At 45.4% G+C, this 20,422-nt stretch overlaps 1 protein-coding gene across 1 annotated transcript in view; it reads left to right on the forward strand.

The window, feature by feature from the left end:
- The window catches only part of LOC142574727 (membrane metallo-endopeptidase-like 1), a 79,528-nt gene that overhangs the window by 18,743 nt on the left and 40,363 nt on the right, over nt 1-20,422 (forward strand). Inside the window, exons 7-13 of the mRNA XM_075683751.1 lie at nt 1,935-2,131; nt 5,169-5,456; nt 7,744-7,868; nt 11,915-12,146; nt 16,119-16,223; nt 17,408-17,470; nt 18,091-18,200. Of these exons, the coding sequence (XP_075539866.1) occupies nt 1,935-2,131; nt 5,169-5,456; nt 7,744-7,868; nt 11,915-12,146; nt 16,119-16,223; nt 17,408-17,470; nt 18,091-18,200 (1,120 nt within the window). The remainder of the gene's footprint in view (nt 1-1,934; nt 2,132-5,168; nt 5,457-7,743; nt 7,869-11,914; nt 12,147-16,118; nt 16,224-17,407; nt 17,471-18,090; nt 18,201-20,422) is intronic.

Genomic DNA, 20,422 nt, shown 5'->3' on the forward strand with positions numbered 1-20,422 from the left:
ATGCAAAAAAAAAAAGAACTGTAGACGTGCGTAAAAGGGTAAAATTAATGCACATTATACACCCACAGTTTCTGCACGGAGTCAATGTGTCGCCTGTCTCTAACTTTTCTTGGGACGTGTTGGAGTATCATATAAGCACTTCCTTTTCATCGTCACTAATCATTCCTTCCATTCGCCATCGCCTTTCCTGAGAGCAGCATTACAGACCATTCATATTTGAAACAGCGCAAAAAACACGGACAAGGGAGGACACAGGACGAGCGCTGAGGACACAAGGGAGGACACAGCGCTCGTCCTGGGTCCTCCCTTGTCCGTGTTTTTTGCGCTGTTTTAAATAGGAATGATCCGTACCAACTAGCTCGCACCCAAACCCTTCTGAATTACAGACCAGTACATGCTATTGCTCAGGCCGAGTTTTCATCCTTTCTGCAAATAAAATCTCTCTCTCTCTCTCTCTCATTAATTTGCCCTTTAGAATAAATTTTCATTTGGGCGCACAAAAGTTTACGCATATTCTACGTAAAATATCCATATTATCTATACTTTCTGCTCTTCTCATTGAGCTAAAATTGAAAAAGACTTATCACAGCAGAGCTGTATATGCCTAGCCGATCTTTTCGTGCGTCTGTCACCTGAACACCGAAAGGTCCTCCGGCGCAACCCCATACACATGATCGAAAAAGAAAAGCTTGAGATGGCGCGCGATGGGCTGCGCCAGTAGTGACGTCGCTGCTCTACTGACGCGCAACAGTATCTCTCCGGCTTCGAAATGGGTAGGCCCCGCGTCATACGTGCTCCTAAGGAGCAGGCAGCTTTCGATCAACAACGCCACGAGCAGAACCGGGAACCACCTCGTCTACGCCGTGCCGATGCTGCAGCGCGGGCACTAGAACAGGCTTGAGCAGCCGAGCGCTAGCAGAGACACCGTATCATGCATCCGGCAGACTACCACGCCGTCGTTTAATGAACCGTCGTGATTAAAACAGTGATAAACAACGGGGCCGCTTCTTTCAGCTTCTCTGGTTAACCATCTGTACGGAGTGCTTGGGCGGTGATTGTAGACTTAAATATTAGCCAGAAAGGGGGCCGTATAGTTGTGCGATTGCAGCAGCAGCAGTACAAGTATTGCAATCTCTCGCTAAAATCAGCCACTTGTCGTTAAATGAGACACTTGTCGCTAAAATGAGACAAACAAGTTGTTAAGTTTTCCTTACATTTTCTGCAATGCAGCTAAAATAATCGCTGAAGGTTTAAAGCGCATTACAAATAAAGTAGATGGTTTGCAACACTATGGTATGCCAGCGAATACGACGTATAATGCATTTGTCAAAACATTTTACGTTCATTTAGCATCCTTGCAAGCGAGGAATAAACGGCGAATTCGCCAAGAAGGTGCTGAGGGCTAGAAATTTACTATTATGTTTACAAAACAACGAATTATGACACCTGAACAGTGTTTACCTTCAGATTGTCATGTAAAAAATCCAGGAGGGTTCAAATGATTACTGATAAAGCCATTTTTTTTTTCGTCACAAATAGAGTTGGTCCAGCTTGTGCCTGCAAACTTTTCATTATTCGACGCTAGGGAAAGAACTAATTTTTGTGCCACACCCTTCAACATGTTCTCAACATGCCAACTTAATTATCTGCCGAACCGTGCAGCTATTTAGGCCGCGTAGTTTTAGATCTTTAATAACTGCTTTCTAGCAAATCGTTCCCAAATCAACTCTTTCAAATTATGCCGCTAATGTGTCACCGAATTGCTCTGCCATGTCGCTAAAGAAAGTCGCTTGTAGCTGAACAGAAATATTTTTCGCGAAATAGCGAAAAAATCAGAACGACCTCTCAGCCTTAAGATGCAATCGCTGAAACGACAAATCTGAGTACTGTTCATAACTTTGTAAATGGACCTCAGCGGCGCTTGCTTCTTGCAGGACATCACCTTTCTGTGCAGGCCGGCATGCGACGGCTCTTGTCCTCCGTCGGCTTGTCCTCGTGGCCGCTTCGGGAGAACGAGTCTGTCGACGTGGCCGTCGCGCTCATGGTGCAACTGCGAGATTTCGCTGCACCCTTCGTCGTGACGCTGTCCATCAGGGAGCCAGTCGGGAACTCGCGCACACGGACCATTTCTGTCAGTGACAGGCCTTTGCAAGCTGTTGTATATATAGTGTTGACTGCCCTTTGACAATCTAGCATAAGACAGCGGAAGTCTGCGGAGTTGTATATGTTGTCTGGAGGAAGCACCCAATACCTTATTTTAATCAGTACTTCTCACATTTCGCTTGTGTGGGTGGCAAAGGTGGGCACGTGGATGTAGTTGTTCTAAATGTGCGGAGTCGTAGCTGGCTGCCGCCGTTCTTATCTAGTACAGCTGTGGAAGTGGCATGCACTAATACAGTTAAGATTTACTCCTATGTTCAAAATATGCCTTAGGTTGAAGCCCACGTCTCTTTTAATCATGTTCGGCTCAAGATAGCGCCTAACGTGAATACGATCAAAGAAGGCCTGTGGGCCCCTTGGGTAGGTTTACCTGAAGTGTAATCTTGAGGCTGTCTTGACCGAGTAAAGGGACCTTGAAACACTTTTTGAACAAAGTAAGAAAACGTTGCCTATCTGTTAACGTGACTCCTGTGAATATGCGAGCCAAATATTATTGCACTGCATGCAGCAAGGAATATATAATCTTGTCTCAAAAGCAGCAAAAAATCGCCGCAATATCATCGGTACCAGCTGGTCCCACGGTAGCTTACTGCTGATTTAGTGATCGCGAGAATAGTCTCAATGATACAATGACTGCTCATTTGAGTTCATGAACGAAGATTATATAAGTCTGCGACCTCAAAAGGACAGAAATATAATTTCATCTCTGCACTGCTAGTCTAAACACCATGGTTGCGCGCGGCCGCGACTGCTGCACGTGACCTCCGAGATGCCACGGTTGCCACGACGCGTCTCACGTTGAACCTTTGGGCGGCGTCAGCGGCGCATTGCTCCCTTGCGTCCCCTTGCTGTCTTGCATCTGTACGATATCTGTTAGAAAAGTATGCAACATTTGGACGAATAGAAAAAAGCCGGCGTAACTGGAGCGTTCGAAACCTAATCGCCCTCAAAGTAGTCTCCTTGAGACTCCACACACTTCTCCTAGCGGTGCTGCCATTGTTGTACGCATTTCGAGAAGGCCTCTTTCGGAATGGACCTTAGCTAAGCTGTCGTTCCAGCGATAATGCCACCTTCTGTCTGAAATCTCGCTCCTTTCAATGGCCTCTTTATTTTGGGAAGCAGCCAGAAGTCGCAGGGGGCCATATCAGGAGAGTAAAGAGTCTGTTGAACTACAGGAGTCTGGTTTTTCGCCAAAAAACTATGAATCAAGTGCGAGAAATGTGCACGAGCATTGTCGTGACGGATGCGCCAATTTTCTGTTGACCACAACTCTGGTCTGTTGCGCCGTACAGCATCACGTAAGCGACGGAGGACATGCTTGTAATATTCTTTGGTGATTTTCTGACCATGTGGTGCGTACTCGAGGTCTCCCACACCACGGGAGTCAAAGAAAGCAGTCAGCATCACTTTTACGTTGCTGCGCATTTGGCGGGCCTTCTTTGGTCTTGGTGACGTGGAATTCTTCCACTGTGACGACTGGGATTTGGTTTCCGGGTCGGACCCGTACAGCCAAGAGTCGTCACCAGTGATTATGGCGTTCATGATGTCGGGGTCACTGTTTGTGGAATCCAGCATGTCCTGCGAGTTGCCTTTGCTCCACCGTGAGCAGCTTCGGCACGAATTTCGCCGCAACTCTCTTCATGGCCAAATCTTCGGTCATAATGGTATGTGCAGGAAAAGTGCTGATGCACACCTCTTCCGCAATTTCTCGGATCGTCATACGATGCTCCGGCATCACCACAGCGTTCACTTCGGCAATGACCTGGTCATTTCGGCATGTTGATGGCCGACCGGAGCGTGGCTCGCTCTCCACCAATGTGCGGGCGTCTTTAAACCAGTTGTACCACTCCTTAATCCGCGTGCTGCTCATTACATCGTCATCGAAAGCCGTATGAATCTCCCGAATGTTTTCCACTTGGCTGTCGCCCAGTATCTGGCAAACTTTGATGCAGTAGCGCTGCTCCAGTCGCTCTGCCATTTTCCTTGAAATACGAAACCGACGAAAGCACTGCGCACTACCTCACTCAAACGCTGCGTCCGAGCGACTGACGCTATCGGTAGGCGGCAAAAAATTAGCGCAAGCGCACGAATGTTCAGGGTCGGCTGACGCATGCGTGCTTGTTTCATATTTATCAGATGTTCGAAAAAATAAGGTCGATACTTTTCTAACAGACCTCGTAGTTTCCAGTACGTTAGTGGAAATGAAATGAGAAAGAGCGCCGCGTAGAATAAGTCTGTCTGACTTCGCTAGTGCTTCTAGGATTTAAAAAAATTTTTGAGGCAACCGATTTGAGAGGTGAGGTAATTTATTAGTGATTTAATTTTGTAATTAGTTACAAAGGTGTTTCGGGACACCTTAAGGCGCATTTCTGAATACGCGAGCTAGTTGAGCAGTTTGCGGTACAAAATATAGCGCGCTCGACGCCATTCTTGCACAGCGTCTACAAAAAGCAAAGCTGTTTGTGCACAGTCGGTGAAAACTGGTCACTTTCTTCAGATACGCAGCACTTGGAGATAATGATCAGCTTCTTGCACGGCTCTTATGTGCATTGACTCCAGTTTTGAGAGGGGAGTGCTGGTATGCTTCCCCCCGTATGCAGCAAGCACGCTTTCGAAAGCGGTTCCAGAGCAGCGAAATTTCGCCGATCATACACCAACACGACCCGGGATACTCCTTGTGCCACACTTTTCTAAAAAGGCCTAGTTGCTACCACTGTGCTTTTGTATCACTCCGTTCCCCCCCCCACCCCCCGCCAGCTGCACTTTTCCTATCCCTCTTACACGATAGAATACACGTATAATTTGCACTATTGCAAGCGATGTAACGGAGTTCTGGGAAACCGATATTTATAGTCGCTTATTGCGAAAACGCATGTGCACTTCACTTCGACCTCAAATCTCGCTAATATAACACTGGCTGATCCCAATACTTAACAGGAGATTAGGCTGAGCGCATTCTCAACTCTTGTCTGGGGTGCCTCGCATAATGATTTTCTATTACAACGCAGCTGGAGGCGCCTGATCTGTTGCTCAGCCCAGCGTCTTGGATGCTGGCCGTTGGTCCAGACGAGGGCATCGAGGAGGTCAAGGAGCATCACCAGAAGGCGTATGAGAAATACGCTCTGGCAGTCTTCCACGAGCTGCTGCCGGACGCCAACACGAGTGTTCCTCTATCCGAGCTCGCCACGCAGCTCTACGTCTTCGAGCAGGCCCTGGCCGCCCACATTCCCCGGCGTTCGACCTCCGTGGATCGCCTGGAGGCACAACTGGGTCTCCTGCAAGACAGCGAGGACGTGGTAACGCATGTTTACATTTTCTTGACAACGTTAGAGGGTGTCGGCTTACTTAAGTCGTGCGCAGTGCCTGTGCGCGAAACAACTCGTATACCTGAAGGCAATCAAACTCCGTTTCTCCTCATTGAGCATAAAACGCAGTTCTTCCTCCTGCGGCGGCTTCATCCTAAGGTCACCAGAAGACTATATGTATGGGGCAATTGCCTTTTTATATACCCTGACCACGAGAAGTGAAGACGGTACTACGATGAGAACTTACAGAATGGCGTACTGGAAACATGAAAGGTCCTATTACCGAATTTTTTTTCTCCGTAATAGGTACCCTATGCAAGTGGGAAGACGTGCGTCCGTCCAGCATCAACGCAAAGCTTGGCTCGCTCTGCTCGCGCTGCCGGTAGCTGGTGCCTTTCGAGACGGTGCCTCACGCTGCCTCGCCGTTCGTACTCGTCGTGTCCTTGAAGGAGCGCACTGCCAATAAAATAAACCTCTTATCAATTGGGGTAGGCGCTAGGCTTTATTAGATGTAATGATAACTTCTAAGAAAGTAGGCATGCTGCTCTAGTGCGCCAAATCTGAGTGAACTCATATTTAACGGTGTAAGCATATGTACAGGCTGACCTAGCTATCAAGAATAGCGTTCTTGAAAAAGATGGACCATTCTACGCAAAAATAACCAGTGAATATTGTTCGTAGTCCAGTGCAGTAGCCGCCAGTGTTTTATTTTTGCTGTTATTCAATTCAGTACTCTATTGCAATAAGCTAATTCTGTAGAACTTGGGCGCTATAACGTAAAACTATTCCAAACTTTTCTATTCCAATTTTGGAATCAGCCTTCCACGATTGGTGAAAAACTTTTTGGGCCACCGCCCTTTCACCTGTCTGTCACGCGACGTCACGAAAACCGCGATAGCTCCCCATCTGATAGAATGTGTGCACACGGATTATGCATGATTTGACCGAACAAAAGAAAAATAGTTATTTCTGATTCGACGCCTCTTCGCCATTAGCCCTCGGCCATTGGTCAAAAGTTTTCGGGCTGCGCCCACTGCACCTGCCTCTCACGCACGTCGCAAAACCGCAATGACGTGTACGCGATAAAGACGCATTATTATGCCGAACAAAAGTGAATTTTCTTCTGAATAGCCGCAGGCTACCCCGTTCCGAAACGAATAGAAGATGGCTACCGCCGATCGCTCAGGCGCTGGCTACTCGCACCTGTCGAAGGGCATGGGTTTGTTTGCGTATAATAAAATTTTCTACGTGGCTGTGCAACATTTTTGAGAACTTTCGGCCCGTTTACGACCTCGTTCTGCCAACTCTCCTTTGCTGAGGATCCATTTTAGCCTAATTCTTAAGCTTCCGTTGCATGCCGCCGCGATTGTCGACGAGCCACAGCAAGCTAAGTAAGGGAAGCGGATCTATCGCAGACGCCGACACCACCCTCTTCATCCGGTTATCGATTTTCAGTGCGGTGGCTCGGCCCTATTGAATCCCTCTCAACTTGAGCGTGTTCCTCGCCTCTTGTGAGCCAATTAGATAAAACAAGCCGCTCAGTGTAGACAACGTTATTCGTTTTTCAAGCAAACAAAAGTGACCTCCTATGAACGAGGAGAGCGTTTGATTGGTCTGTTCAGAGAACCCAACGGGTGACTGCCCGATGCTTGCGTCGGTTGTTACGCAAATTTGACGTCAGGAGATGGAAATAAAAACACATTGGAATAGCTTTAGGTTATAGGGCCCCTTGAAGAAACTTGAAGGAACGAAGAACTTGAAGGAATTGAGTCTGACAAAAATAACCGGGCGAAAAGTACGTCGTGGAAAACATGCGCGTTATGTTTATTTTAGCAAATACTCCATTGTCCGCACGCCATTCAGATCTGTGAATAATGTTTACCTAATTCAAATTAATTAACAAATTCAATGGAATCAAGAAAAAAATTACCGGCGGCTGCACTGCTCGACTCTGAACAATGTGCAGTTGGTTATCTTCGCGTTGAATTGCCTGCTTCTTTGTTTTCTTTTTCTGTGTTTCTACGCGACGCATGACAGCTGGGACACTCTGTGTACTTTGGCTTTCGATCAACAGTCCTTACCATGACCTCCGCCTCTGCGAAGTTCGTGATCTAGTTGTTAACAACGGATGTCGGTGCAAATGATTCTTACTCATGCATGTCCTCGTTTGTAAGCGTCGTTCCAGCCAAAACGTGCATAGTTCCTTCGTACGATGGCTCATGCTGGGGCCCAAGCCGCTTCCACTTACCTGATATGAGCGGACATCTTCTTCGTGCAGGCGCAGTGGAGTGGCATACTTCGTGGCGTGTTTGAAAGCTTAGGACAGTCGACCCTAGAGCTGGTCCCCGTGGTGATCTTTAGCCGCTACTACCTGGCGTTCCTCAATGATCTGCTGTTGAAAAGGTACGAACGCGCAATACATTATGTACTGGCTCTTAATTATGCACTTATAGTTTTTCTTGCGCAGTCCCCAATCGGTGGGGGAAAAAAAGCAGCCTTGCAGGTGCATGAGACTGTACAATCGCATTCCTGTATTATTATATCCGATGAGCCCGTCCGCCTTGGAGTGAAATCATACCGCAAATGTTATGCAAATTTATTAGAGACCCGCTTATGAGTATTTTCGGGAAACCAGAACGTTTACAGATGGCCCAACGCATGGCGGCGAATGCATTGCCTGTGTCCAGCGTAGCATACGCTTTGGGTAACCTTTCGGAACGTTACGCAAGTGAAACGTAACGTAAGTGAAGAGCTCCACCCAGAAAAAAAAAAGCACACGTCCCAAAGCCCTCAACCAATTTAGCTCGTTGACCGCTGACTGGATCTCGTTGACCGAAGTCATGTGAAAGAAATGTAACTTTGCTCTTTCTCTTTTTTTCTATGTGACACTTCACATACATGTAGAAGTCCACATAGTGGCACGTGACAGATAATGCAACGGCTGGCTATCGCTCACGTCGCTGCACATTTTTCAGCGAGGAAGTGGCTGCGATTGCTGTATGTCCTGGTCTGCCAATAAGGCACCGTATGTAAAGCCTGAAATCGTCTAGGCCAGGCGACCTTATTGCACGTTTATGTGGAACACAATGATGTAAAAAAGAGGAAAATAAAATGAGCTATTTTTTAGGCACAACAAAATAAAAGAACGTTGTATAAAAGCGCATCTGCATAAAGCCCATGAGCATCATCAAGAGCGTAATATACAGATGACATAAATAACATAGTGCAGATTAGCGCAGTAGCTTCATGTCTTACATATCGTTAATGGAATATGCTACTGTAGTGCTTAGAACATGCCCATCTACTCAATATTCCCTGCTTTTCACTGATGATCTGTTAAGGATGACTACGTGGAGCTTAAATAGAACTGGATTAAGTGTGATGACGCAAACGGACGCTGTTGCACACATCTGATGTGTAATCAAATCGTCATTTTACCACGTAAAACCCCAGAACCCATTCACTAGGGTTGAGGATTCGGCGAGTTGGTATTGCATTCTAAAACTGGTACAGCGCAACATAGAAAGGAAGAAACAAGCCGAGCCGGCTCGACTTATTTCTTCCTTTCTATGTTGCGCTGTACCCGTTTCAGAGAACCCATTCACACATCGGCTGCGCGCCATAGACTGTGGGTGGGATTCTGTGGCTTTTACTGTCACGTTGCTCGAGCAATTGTCAGATATGTTTTATTTTGCTAAGAATCTGCAGAGCCGTACCGCTTTTAACAGGCGCTTTAAGCTACTGTTCCAGTTTGTCTGTGCAGTAGAAGAGACCGCAATTCATGTAGTTAGAAAAAATTTAAACAGATCTTATGTTCATGGTATAGACCCGCTAACACTAGAAACGCTTGATTAATATGCCTTCCGCACGGTAGGTCAGGGTGAGTCTCTGCTTTCGGCGCTGTGGTTCTCCGTGACTTGGTCCATTGGACGCTTTTTGCTCACACGGTGACTAAATTTTTTTCTTCGGCGCGATCGATGGGGTAATGCAGTTAGACGACACATTGGCGAGTTTCGGTACTCCAGAGTCATTTTTTCCCCTGTATGATATTTTGTTATTCATGAAGCCGTGGTTTGCCATAATATTAGCGTTAACTCCTTATGAAGGATATTTTACTCACTAGCTCCTATCTAGATATATGGAGAGGAAGTAATCACTTTTCTCGGCAAGCACTTCACCAATTTTGACGTTTGCTGTACCTAAAGAAGTTGAAATTTACTGAGATGGTCGAAGGTGCATTTTCAGTTATGTCATCAACGTTTTTAGGAATATGCTTAAAAATTTCATTATTTTAAATATATAAAAAATAAGTTTACAACATTGTAAGACAGCAATAAAGAATAGCACAGCCACTCGAAAATATAACGCGTATTTGTAAGATATCTTGCAAAACTCTCTTAAACATTCTAGCAATGTTACCTCGGCTGTAAATTGATATATCACACTTCTCCATTTCAGATACCTTAACTGATTTATTGCTTTAAAGCAGCGATATTTTCTTTCGTATCTGTGCAGAGTTTCGACTTTTTTATTGTTACTGCGGTCCTGTTTCCAGGGCCTTAGCAGGGTGGATACAAAGTGTAATTTAATATTCTAAGTACAAAATACAGGGGTACATAACATAGGTCATCCGCTACGTGCAAAGGCAAGCAGTAACTGAACCGCACACAGTAAATCACTCACTACATAAACATAGATGCGACTCAAGTAATGGCAGTCAGCATTGGGTTACAACGTCATCAGTAAGGTTATTCTATTCAACAATAGTTCTAAAGAAGGAAACTTTGAAGCGGTTCTTTTTAGTGGTTAACGGTGTTATTGTCTGTGAGTGCCGATGACGTGTAGCATAACCAGTAGAAAAAGGAATAAAGCGCGATGTGTCAATGTTGTGTTGCCCTTTGTGAGCTAAAATTTTAAATGGTATGTTCGGCTCCTTTGTGTCACAGATGGCAATCCACTTCTCTTGAGGAGCTCTGTAACTGAAGTGCGGCCATACGAATTATGTATAAATCATACTGACCTTTTTGAACTTTTCCTAGTTTAGTAATGTTTCTTTTCGTAAAGTATGACAATGGCGTATTCTAACATTGGTCGAAGGATGTCAATGTAAGCAAGAAAACGCACAGGAGGTGTAGCAAATTTTAGAGATCGTCTTAGGAAAAATGGTTTTCGAAGGCAGTTCGCTGTGACGATGTCAACATGTTTGTTATAGGAGAGAGTATTAGTAATCCAGAGGCCAAGGTATTTATTTTCGGTTATCTCAAAAGCATGATGTTTTCGGCATTGTAGTTGTACAATGAAGGGTTATATTTGAACTATATCCTCATAAAGACTGTTTTATAGGAGTTAATTTCCATGTGCCATTCATTGCACCATGTTAGTATGTTATTAAAGGCATCATTTTGTCTAATTTTATCGTCAACAGAGGAAATTTTTTTGTACTGGGCACAGTCACCAGCGTACAGCCTAATACCCACAGAAATCTGATCCACAATGTCATTTATATAAATTAAAAACAGAGCGAACCAAGAACTTATCTTTGGGGGACGCCAGAATCAACGGGCACTAATTCTGAACTGGCTGAATTTTGCGTTACAACTGACGTCGGTTAGTCAAATAACCCCTGATCCAGGCGAGTAGTTTGTTATTTTGCAGAATGTAGCTTAGTTTATACAGCAATTTGTTATGCGACACTTTATCGAACGCCTTATGGAAATCCATGAAAGTTACGTCTGTTTGTTTACCCTTGTTTATTACTGCAAAGTCATGAATGATTTCGACAAGTGGGGTATTAGTTGGAAATCCTCGCCTAAAGCCATGCTACATAGAGGTAGGTAGCTTATGTTCCTCAATAAAAGCAGTTATATGTTTGTAATTAATATGCTCTAAGATTTTAGAAGCTGTTGAGGTTAGCGAAATTGGACGGTAATTCTGAATTAGTGTTTTGTCACCAGATTTATGCAAAGGCTTGATTCTAGCTACCCCCCAATCGTCAGGTAGTGTAGCTTCATTTAAAGATCTGGTCTACAGAACACGTAAGTATTTTGCACACCACTCAGCACAACTTTTCAAAAAAGCAGTTGGGATATTGTCTGGTCCAAGAGATTGTTTTACGTCAAAAGTCAACAGCAGATTTAAGATGCCATGTTCACTTATTAGCACATCAGGAATAAGAGGTACGGCCACTTCATAAGGCGGAAGACGGCGGTCATATTGTGTAAAAACGTCTTTGAAGTTCTTATTGAAAGCCGTGGAAGCCCCTGCATCATCCTTTGTGCACACGGTAAAAGCCGCGTAGTGTCGAAAAAATTATGCCTCGCACATTTCTCTCCAAGACGTGCCTTTTGAGCGGCGAACTCACTTGACAATTACGCTTTCACATTCCACACTCTAGCTACGTAAGGTAATACAAGGATAACGCAATGCTTTCATTCCTGCAATAAACTCAGGTCTGTGGTGCTGGCCAACTACCTGGGCTGGCGTCTTGTCGAGTACGTTGCTTGGTCCGGATCGGCGAGTCTGCGCAACCAGCGGCACCATTTCTTGGACTCTGTGATGCCGTTCCACCTTAGCACGGAATCTCCGGAGTTGCGGTGTGTCACGGAGGTCTACCATCTGCTCCCAGCGTCCAGCAGCCGCCTCTACCGGTCGGCGGTGGCACTGCTACCTAAGAGCGAGCGGGTACGACGTGGCGGAGCCCCGCACCGACAGCCTTAATTGCACCTGGAGTGCTATTCTGGACATACCTAAATTCCACCATACCGTCAAATCCTGTAGCGACGACATTTCGAGCCAATAAGAGACGCCGTAGCATCACTCTCTGCGTATATCAGAACCGACAAGATGAGGAATTTAGCAATGTGGCGGAATTTGCCATTGTCCAGTACAGCATTCCTGGCTCTAAAGGCGTGGCACCCATAACAGCAGCGTGGTTCACGCCTCAGTGGCCAAGCTGCCGCTTTTCACGACTCCGCCGCGTGGTGTCGAGCGCGAGGGGCCTTGCCAATCTTTCCCGGTTCACCGCACGGTTAATATTGTGTTCTGCTTTATTAAGGCCTGGGAAACAGAGGGAAAGTTGGAAAACTGAAAAGTGTGTGACGTAGATGCCCCCACTGCTCTGAGTGGCAGTTATCGCACGCAAATTATCATACATTTATATACATTTATATGCATTTATACGCCTTCCTATTCCCGGGAGGGGGCCAAGTTCAGTTTATAAACAAAGCGAAAGCCAAATATAATAAATATGTTTATATTTGTTCAATTATTTGTCGCTTGTGTTCCCACTATGACGCCCTTAAAAGTGTCCTCTTCTTGCTTGTTTGCGAACTATGACAAAACAGACAACTCGCAGACTGATAAGACACTTGTCTAACTAATCTGCAAATCTTGCCAATCTTGTCGGATTTGTTGGCTGCAGCAAATTTTGTATGCCTTATTATTTAAAGGTGTATTACTTGACTTAACCAGATAGGCGACTCTTGAGCTTTATAATCAATACTTTGCGAACAGCTTCAAGATACCACTCCCCACGAGCTCTCATTCTGGCGGAAAACAGCCTTTTTGCCTTTACTGTTTGATCTGTTTGTCACCACAAACGACTTTTGGTAGCAAATTGCTGTTTTCGCGACGCTCCAAGACAGAGTTCGCTGAAGGACGAGTCACAGCAACTGCCGTCCCCTGAGAATTGACTAGATGCCACAAAGCTTATTGGTGGATAAAAATACTTTTTTCTAACGATAATCATTCGCTCAACTGATCTACTCCTAAATGCGACTATAGAAGAAACAGATACATGCCTGGGAGTGTTGCGTAAGAAGTACTAATGCGGCGCTTTTAAAACTAGGTGTTTCAGTGTCTATAAATACATTTCCGCATCGTAAATAAACACAGTTCAGTTTGGATACTGAAATTTCCTCTTAGGTCATGTTCAGCTCTTTGAAACTTGATTATAGCTTCGCAATAACCAGCCTACCTCCAATATTTGAAAAATGTTAGTATTAGAAAGCTGGTGATAACGAAGTCTTCCAGTGTGCCAGTGTGTATTACTGTGGGCCTGTTTTGCTCTTTTCTTTGCATAAAGTTTTTATGTGTAGTCACTACCGATGTTACTTATGTCCTCTTGTTCGTTTACTACAATTCATATGACAATTTTCTGTATCTTTTCGGCACTATCCTTCTGTTTTTGTATCTCATCCATGACCACGAAACAGTTCACGTGTCATCTGGTAAGTGAGATAGTTAAGAAGCTCCTGACCTTTCTGACCCTTGTATGGCTTCCTATGACTGAAAATATTTACTGCTACTCTACTACCACGATCAAAATTTCAACGTCGATATTAATACCTTACGCATAAACAGACATGAAGAACTTTTCATTACATCGAGCTACGTTGGCCACGTGAGAAATGTTCAGAAGAATATCAAGGTCTCGCACAGGAATGCAGAAATATAGTGTCATGGTATACGTCCTGGCTCGTACTGGAGCGTTTAAAAATTTGAGAGCGCTCAAAAATTGCACACATGTCGTGAGGCGAGGAAAGGTAAACGAAACATATGTAAGCATTCGTCACTATGAGTGCATTAGCACAAGAGACAGCAGAGTGAAAACGTTGATTTCAAGTGCCAAGTTCCTTCTTGTGTTCTGTTCATGCGGTAGCGAAACCGAGCTGCAGTATTGGGAGCAGATATAGAACGTAAGGCTCATTAAGGCAGAAGTAGTTTATTACGATAGCAATTATATGGACACTCCAGGCAAAGTACCACCGTCGTCGCCGCCATCAGCGCCGTCATGATGTTCCACATAAAATCCAAGTGCGATAACGTCACGGCCACGCGCCCTGGGCTGTAGATACGAACGAAAGCTTGCGAGAATGAGCTATGTATGTTGTCCTGATACGGCGGTGTCTTCTCGCGCTCGCAACGCAGGAAGGCGGGGCGGGTGCTCGCCGTCTTCTCACGCGCGCATTGGGTGGGAGTGGGGAGATAATGCGCGCTCTAGGAGGGGAAGGGAGCTAGTTAGTGCTCATGTTGCCTTCTGCTTTAGCTGCGGTGGCTGAGCGTGGAGGTGCGCAACCTATGTTGTAGGCAATGTGCGCTGGGTTAGAAGGCTAGCCAACCGGACATAGCTCATCGCTTCGTGTGCTCTGCGTTCGCGCGCGCCTAGTTCACGTTGAAGCGAGAGGCAGCACGAAAGGGGCATTCGCTCGTCACTGCTACCGCTTCTGGTCAGGCTGTGCACGCTGCTGTCAGAACGTCAGTGTTCTGACAGCGAATGTCCGTTGTCATCGAGTTAGATGTGTTCATGGTTCCTCTGTGCGCGGGACAATGTACTTGATAAGTTAGTAAGCGATTACGTGCAGCATATTATGATGATAAAACGACTAACGTTACTTCGTATGCCTGTGGAATAATTTGCCATCGCAATAAATGCGTGTCCTGTCTGGCGAAAATGACACTGTTTTATCCAATTTTATAGCGCATAGTTTTCATTGGTTCTTTCGCCCGTTTTCACTGTCGATGTTTTTAAGCCAGTGGTGGTAGCCGGAGATTGGTGGTCGGTGGGTGGACTATGCGGCGACTCATGGTACGTGCGGTCAGCTAGCGGAGTTGCGGGGCACGTTCGCTGCCAAACTCCAAATGTACTAGGTCTTAGAGAAACCCCTCCTGTCCACCCGTATTGTCGCTACATATGTACAGGTAAACAACAGTATTCTATACGGAATAACGCTATGACGCGACAAGCGCGACCTAAATATCCTCCCTGAAACAAGTATAAGCCGCCAAGGGCACAATTCTTTTAATAAATCGAGTTGCTTTCTTGAAGCTTTGGCTGTTCGCTTGCATTCACAATCATCGTCGATGGTTCCTGCAGTATTGTTGTTTTTTGCTTAAAAGCTGCAAACTCACTCTTGTTTCTTCGGCACAATTGTCTTCAAAATTTTACAGGCGGAGATATCTGATGAAGCATTGAACTACCGCGCAATGTTAGCAGGCTGTAATCCGAATACCAATCTGGGTTCACTGTATGAGGAAGGATTAAACCCTTCCTGAAACCACGCAGTCTGCAATCTTTTAACGCCTACTGTGCACAATCACTATGTGTAAATTAAAAGGATATCTGCGGCTGCATTGCTAATTATTCAGTTTTGCATACACGCGCCTCTGGATTCTCAGCTCTGACTGCATAGAGTGAATTACTGTTTCAATTGTAATGGTCACCTATCTCCCAACTGAAAGGATAAAAAGTTTTTGCACGCACTATTATCGCCAACTTCGCACACTGCCATGCGAAAAAGTAAAACAAGGCATTGGGTACAATGCTATTGGGTCGACATGACAGTCTGCTACATGCTGTAACAGTCTTGACAGTGTTGACCGTTTATGCTACTATGCCGCTGCTATAAATCACTTACCACAAGGCTTGTCCTGCACCGTTCATGAGGCTAAGTTCACATTTCCCTCGTAGCTGTCCAAACGTTTCTGTAAACTGAGCTGATTACCCGTTCTTAATAATAATTATTTGTTAAAACGCCTTATATTAGTTCTTTTGCATACGCTGTGTAATGTCGTTACGCTGCAGCGCATGTAGGCCGTAGACTTTGCGATCACAGTGTGAGCGTAGCCTGAGCGCTGCGTCGTGTCTCGTTGCAGATACTTTTGAAGCTCACGGTGTCGGCGCTAAAGATGGCTATGACCGCGATCTTGCAGGGTTCGCCCTGGGTGGACAACGCAACGCAGTGGCACGCCGTCCGCAAGGTGCGTTGCGGATACATGCAGTCTGTAGCGCTAACGCGCGACCTAGAGGGTTCTACATTTCGTGCATCACCGTTCAAGAAATACATTTCGATACAATTAAACACATGTTGAATCGCATTAGGAAGGCTCTATGAAATCATGAACGGCAGCTTACTGACTTTTTTATAGTAGAAGTACCGAAGCATATATACAGGAATAACCGATAGGCCTAGGCCATAACTTAGAACACAAGAACTTGAAAGAGCAGTGGACCGTGTAGGCAACAAGCTTAGGAATGCAACTTGGCAGGCGCAACTTTAGTCAAATGAAAGAAGGCACGGTGAATTGGAGTAGGTAATGCCGGTAGACTATATTGCAGTTGAGTTTAAACAAAGAAAGAAACGTTCTCAGGTATCAGGAGCCAAATCCACAATCTGATTATGAGGCAAGTGGTAGTGGGCACTCCGGACAGATTGGGATCACCCAAGGTGCTTTAGCGTGCACCTAAACCTAAGTACACGAGATATTTTTTTTTTTTGCATTTCGGCCTCATCGGAGCGCAGCCGCAGCAGCCTGAATCGAACATACGACTTCAGCAGCGCAACGCCAAAGCTATTGAGTTACCGCGGCGGAAATTCACAAGCAAGAATTTGGACTTTTTCGCGTCGTTCAATGCTTGCAGCAGATTTTACAATGGCCTATTAGAGTAAAAAGAATAGTTACCAAGCCTGTGGAAATGCACTAGAGAACGACGAATGTTCAGAGGATATACAATAAACGTCAGAAAATTTCTAGTTAACAAGCTGCAGTGAAATGATACAGGCAGTGTGAATTGGATATATCGTGGCGAGTGGGCTTTCTTCCTTCAATGGTCGTTACTGGACTGCTGCTAATCGCGACAGATGTGCAAAATTTGCTCCACCTGTTTAATGTGTCTACGCAGATGTTTTGCCTCCACGTGGTCTCTCACTGGTAGGAGCGGCTCGTGTTATCAACGTCTCCAGCCCCTGCTTAGTTAGGCAGAACCAGACGGAGCGTCTGCTTGCGCTTTGAGCTGTACTAGCTTCACGACTGCTGTACAATAGGATACAGTGCAGCAATACATCGCGTTATTCGCGAAGTACTCCCGGCGCCTGATTATTAATTTATAGCCTGCCTCCCAGAATTCGCTTCACTTTTTCCTTATCTTCCATTTCTATTCCCAGGTTCAGAGCATGAATGTCTCTTTCGGTCACGGGAATCTTCCACCAGCAGAACGATTGACCTCAGTAAGTGGAATGATAGCTACTGTTTTTACCCTTACATATATAGTCCAGAGAAAAGCAGGACATGATTTGCTTTTCCTTCGTCGTGTGGGTGATTGTAGTACATTCGAATGTGGTAGAGGCCGTTAAAGGGGCCTCGAAACAGTTTTCCTTTAAACCAAAGCAACACGTTGAAATGAGTCCCGTGTCTTTGAAGAAATATTTCCCAATACATTTCTGGAAATGACGTACTATGAGTGGAGAGGAAAAGTCAGCAATGTTTACGTTCTCCAATATCTCTGAGCTTTTGCTAGCTCAAACAGTGCCGATAGCAACGCGCCCTTTTTATCGCCTCTTGTTATACTTGCCGGGGTGCCTAGTCTAACCTTTCGAGTGTGGTGACTGTGAAAAATACTTGACAGCTACCAAGAATGGCTGACAGCATGGGCCTTGTGGTCTTAAATAACAAGAGCATGCTCCTGCTCACAATACATTTTGCTTCTACGTATGCTGCACATGCCATCCACGCGCTCTTACGGTTAGTGTGCTGGCTTGCGCCCTAGAGAGAAGCACGGATGTTCAAGTAAGCAGATATCTACGGTGCCCGACGTTAGTAGCTAAAGTATTGCTGCTCGTTGATGTAGGGCGAGAGCTTCTACGAGAGCGACTTGTACGAGAACCTGCTGACGCTTGCCCGGAGGAAAGCCCAGGTGCTGCGTGCCACGTTGCGCGGCGAAGACCCGATAACTTCCAGGTGAGGGTCACTCATTGAGACAGCCGCTGCATAGGACCGTTTTCGTAGCAGCCATGCTTGGCGCCAGGTTCAAGGGATGGCATGTTATAAAATGACCGCGCAAGAAGGCTGAAATCCAGAAGCCGAGTCACAATCATCAACATCAGCCCATTGATATGTGCGCTGCAGGGCGATTCCCTCTACGAGCGATCTCAGCCGTGTGTTGCGCTAGCTACAATGGGTCTATGTTGCACCTGCAAATTCCCCCCCCCTCCCCCATTTTATCAACCCACCTAATTTCCTACCGTACTCGACTGGAGTTCGTTTAAAACTGCGTGCAAAATTTTACGCTTCTCGTGAAACTCAATCACATATGCTCTGGAGAGCTTGAAGGCCTAATTTGTTGCACATGACGCACATAATCGAAACACTTAAAATTTTCCTTACACATGACGCATACCGTACATCATTTTCGACGAATATAACATTTATGTAACGTTGAGTTCTCCTTGGGACACTGGAAGACATGGCGTAAAATTTCCACCGTAACCCTTTCGAGCACTCCATAAAGAACTTCTGCTAAGGATACTGTAGAAGCTTCGGCAAGTTGGTGTAACATTATTTTTAACAACGCAAAGGAGCGAAACGAGACGAGTGCACATACACAGCGCTGAGCTTACAACTGGTTTTATTGAGGCGATTCCCGCTGCTTAAATACGGTCGCAACCAATCTCAAACAGAAATACACAGACACATAAAATTGGCGAGAATGACAGTACCACAGGGCTAAGGTGACTGTGGCAAGCACTACACGGGGCAAACTGGGCGATGCCTTAACGACCGGCTACGCGAAGATAACAACAACATGAGCAACACCGCACCAGGTAATCTGGGCAGTCATTGCAGAGACTGCACGGAAATAAGGAAAAAGAATAAAAAAGCGCCTTGGTTTTCCCATTTTCAGTCAGTGCAGCGTGTTGTCAGATAATCGCACAAAAATCACTACAGAGATTATTGAAGCCCATGAAATCTACAAGCTCAAAGAAAAATGCGTAAGCGCCGCCTCAGTAGCTCTGGCAGAAAAAGAACTGCGTCTCCTTCAAGATAAATAGCAAACACGTGCACCGCTGTTCATGAGTCACTGAAGCCCTGTGCTCACGTACTGTCATTCTCGCCAATTTTGTGTATCTTTGTCTATTTCCATTTGAGATTGGTTGCCACCCTATTACAGCAGGGGAAACCGCCTCGATAAAACCAGTTGTTACTTCAGCGATGTGTATGTGCACTCGTCTCCTCCCGGTCCTTTGCGCTGTTGAAAAAGTCTGCAAAGGATGTATTTTGCAAAACACTGCATAGGCCCTTTTTCGCAGAATTGAATGGGGGCCTATGTAGTTCTGACAGAAAAACATGTAGCGAAAATTGTGCGTGTTCGTAACACATACTCATAACGATCCAGCGTGCTAGCATACGTAATTTACTCCAGAAGAAAAAAATTGCCTCCCTCCCCCCACACCCCTTATGGAACTTCGCTGCATATCACCTATCACCTGAGGCCTACTTTCGCTAAACCTAAACAAAGTACCCAGTCCATCGAGGTTATCGGGTGAACCTTGCATAATGCATGAAAATACATAAAGAGGAGGGTTCTATAATTATTTGTAACTCCCCCAATTAAGGAATAAACGTTAAGATTGCGCGGCACGTTCAGCGTAACATGCTTCTTATTTATACTAGATGTAAGATTTGTTTAATGCAGAGTTTCTTCCGGGCATTAAAAACGCAAGTAATAACTTGAAGGAAAAAGCAGCGCTACAAGGACGCGGACTAAGAGAAGAACATGTACGACGGGAGGCGCTAACTTCCAACAATTTTTTTTAACAAACAGGGGATATATATTTATATATATATATAGAACCACGAATAGTGCCACCGTGACATCAAGACCTTTCATCGCATCAGAAAATCAATATATTTTTTGGCAAGTGCAACTGATAGGCAGCTAATGCACGTAAAACGTTTCTAATATCTCCATTTCTAGTCTACCTCTAGAATGTGCCAGAAACTTGGTGTCACGAAGAAATGGACGGAATTTGAGACGTTTACGATGTTCAGCTAACTAGCGTTTCACATAACACATCTAGACAGGCCAAGAACGACGGTTTAGCAATTAGCATTCAACCCCTCATTGATACACCCGCTTCAAAATTAGCTGTCATAGAGCTGCTCACATTCTCCACACTTTC

Source organism: Dermacentor variabilis, chromosome 3, assembly GCF_050947875.1.
Source record: "Dermacentor variabilis isolate Ectoservices chromosome 3, ASM5094787v1, whole genome shotgun sequence".
Lineage (NCBI taxonomy): Eukaryota > Metazoa > Arthropoda > Arachnida > Ixodida > Ixodidae > Dermacentor > Dermacentor variabilis.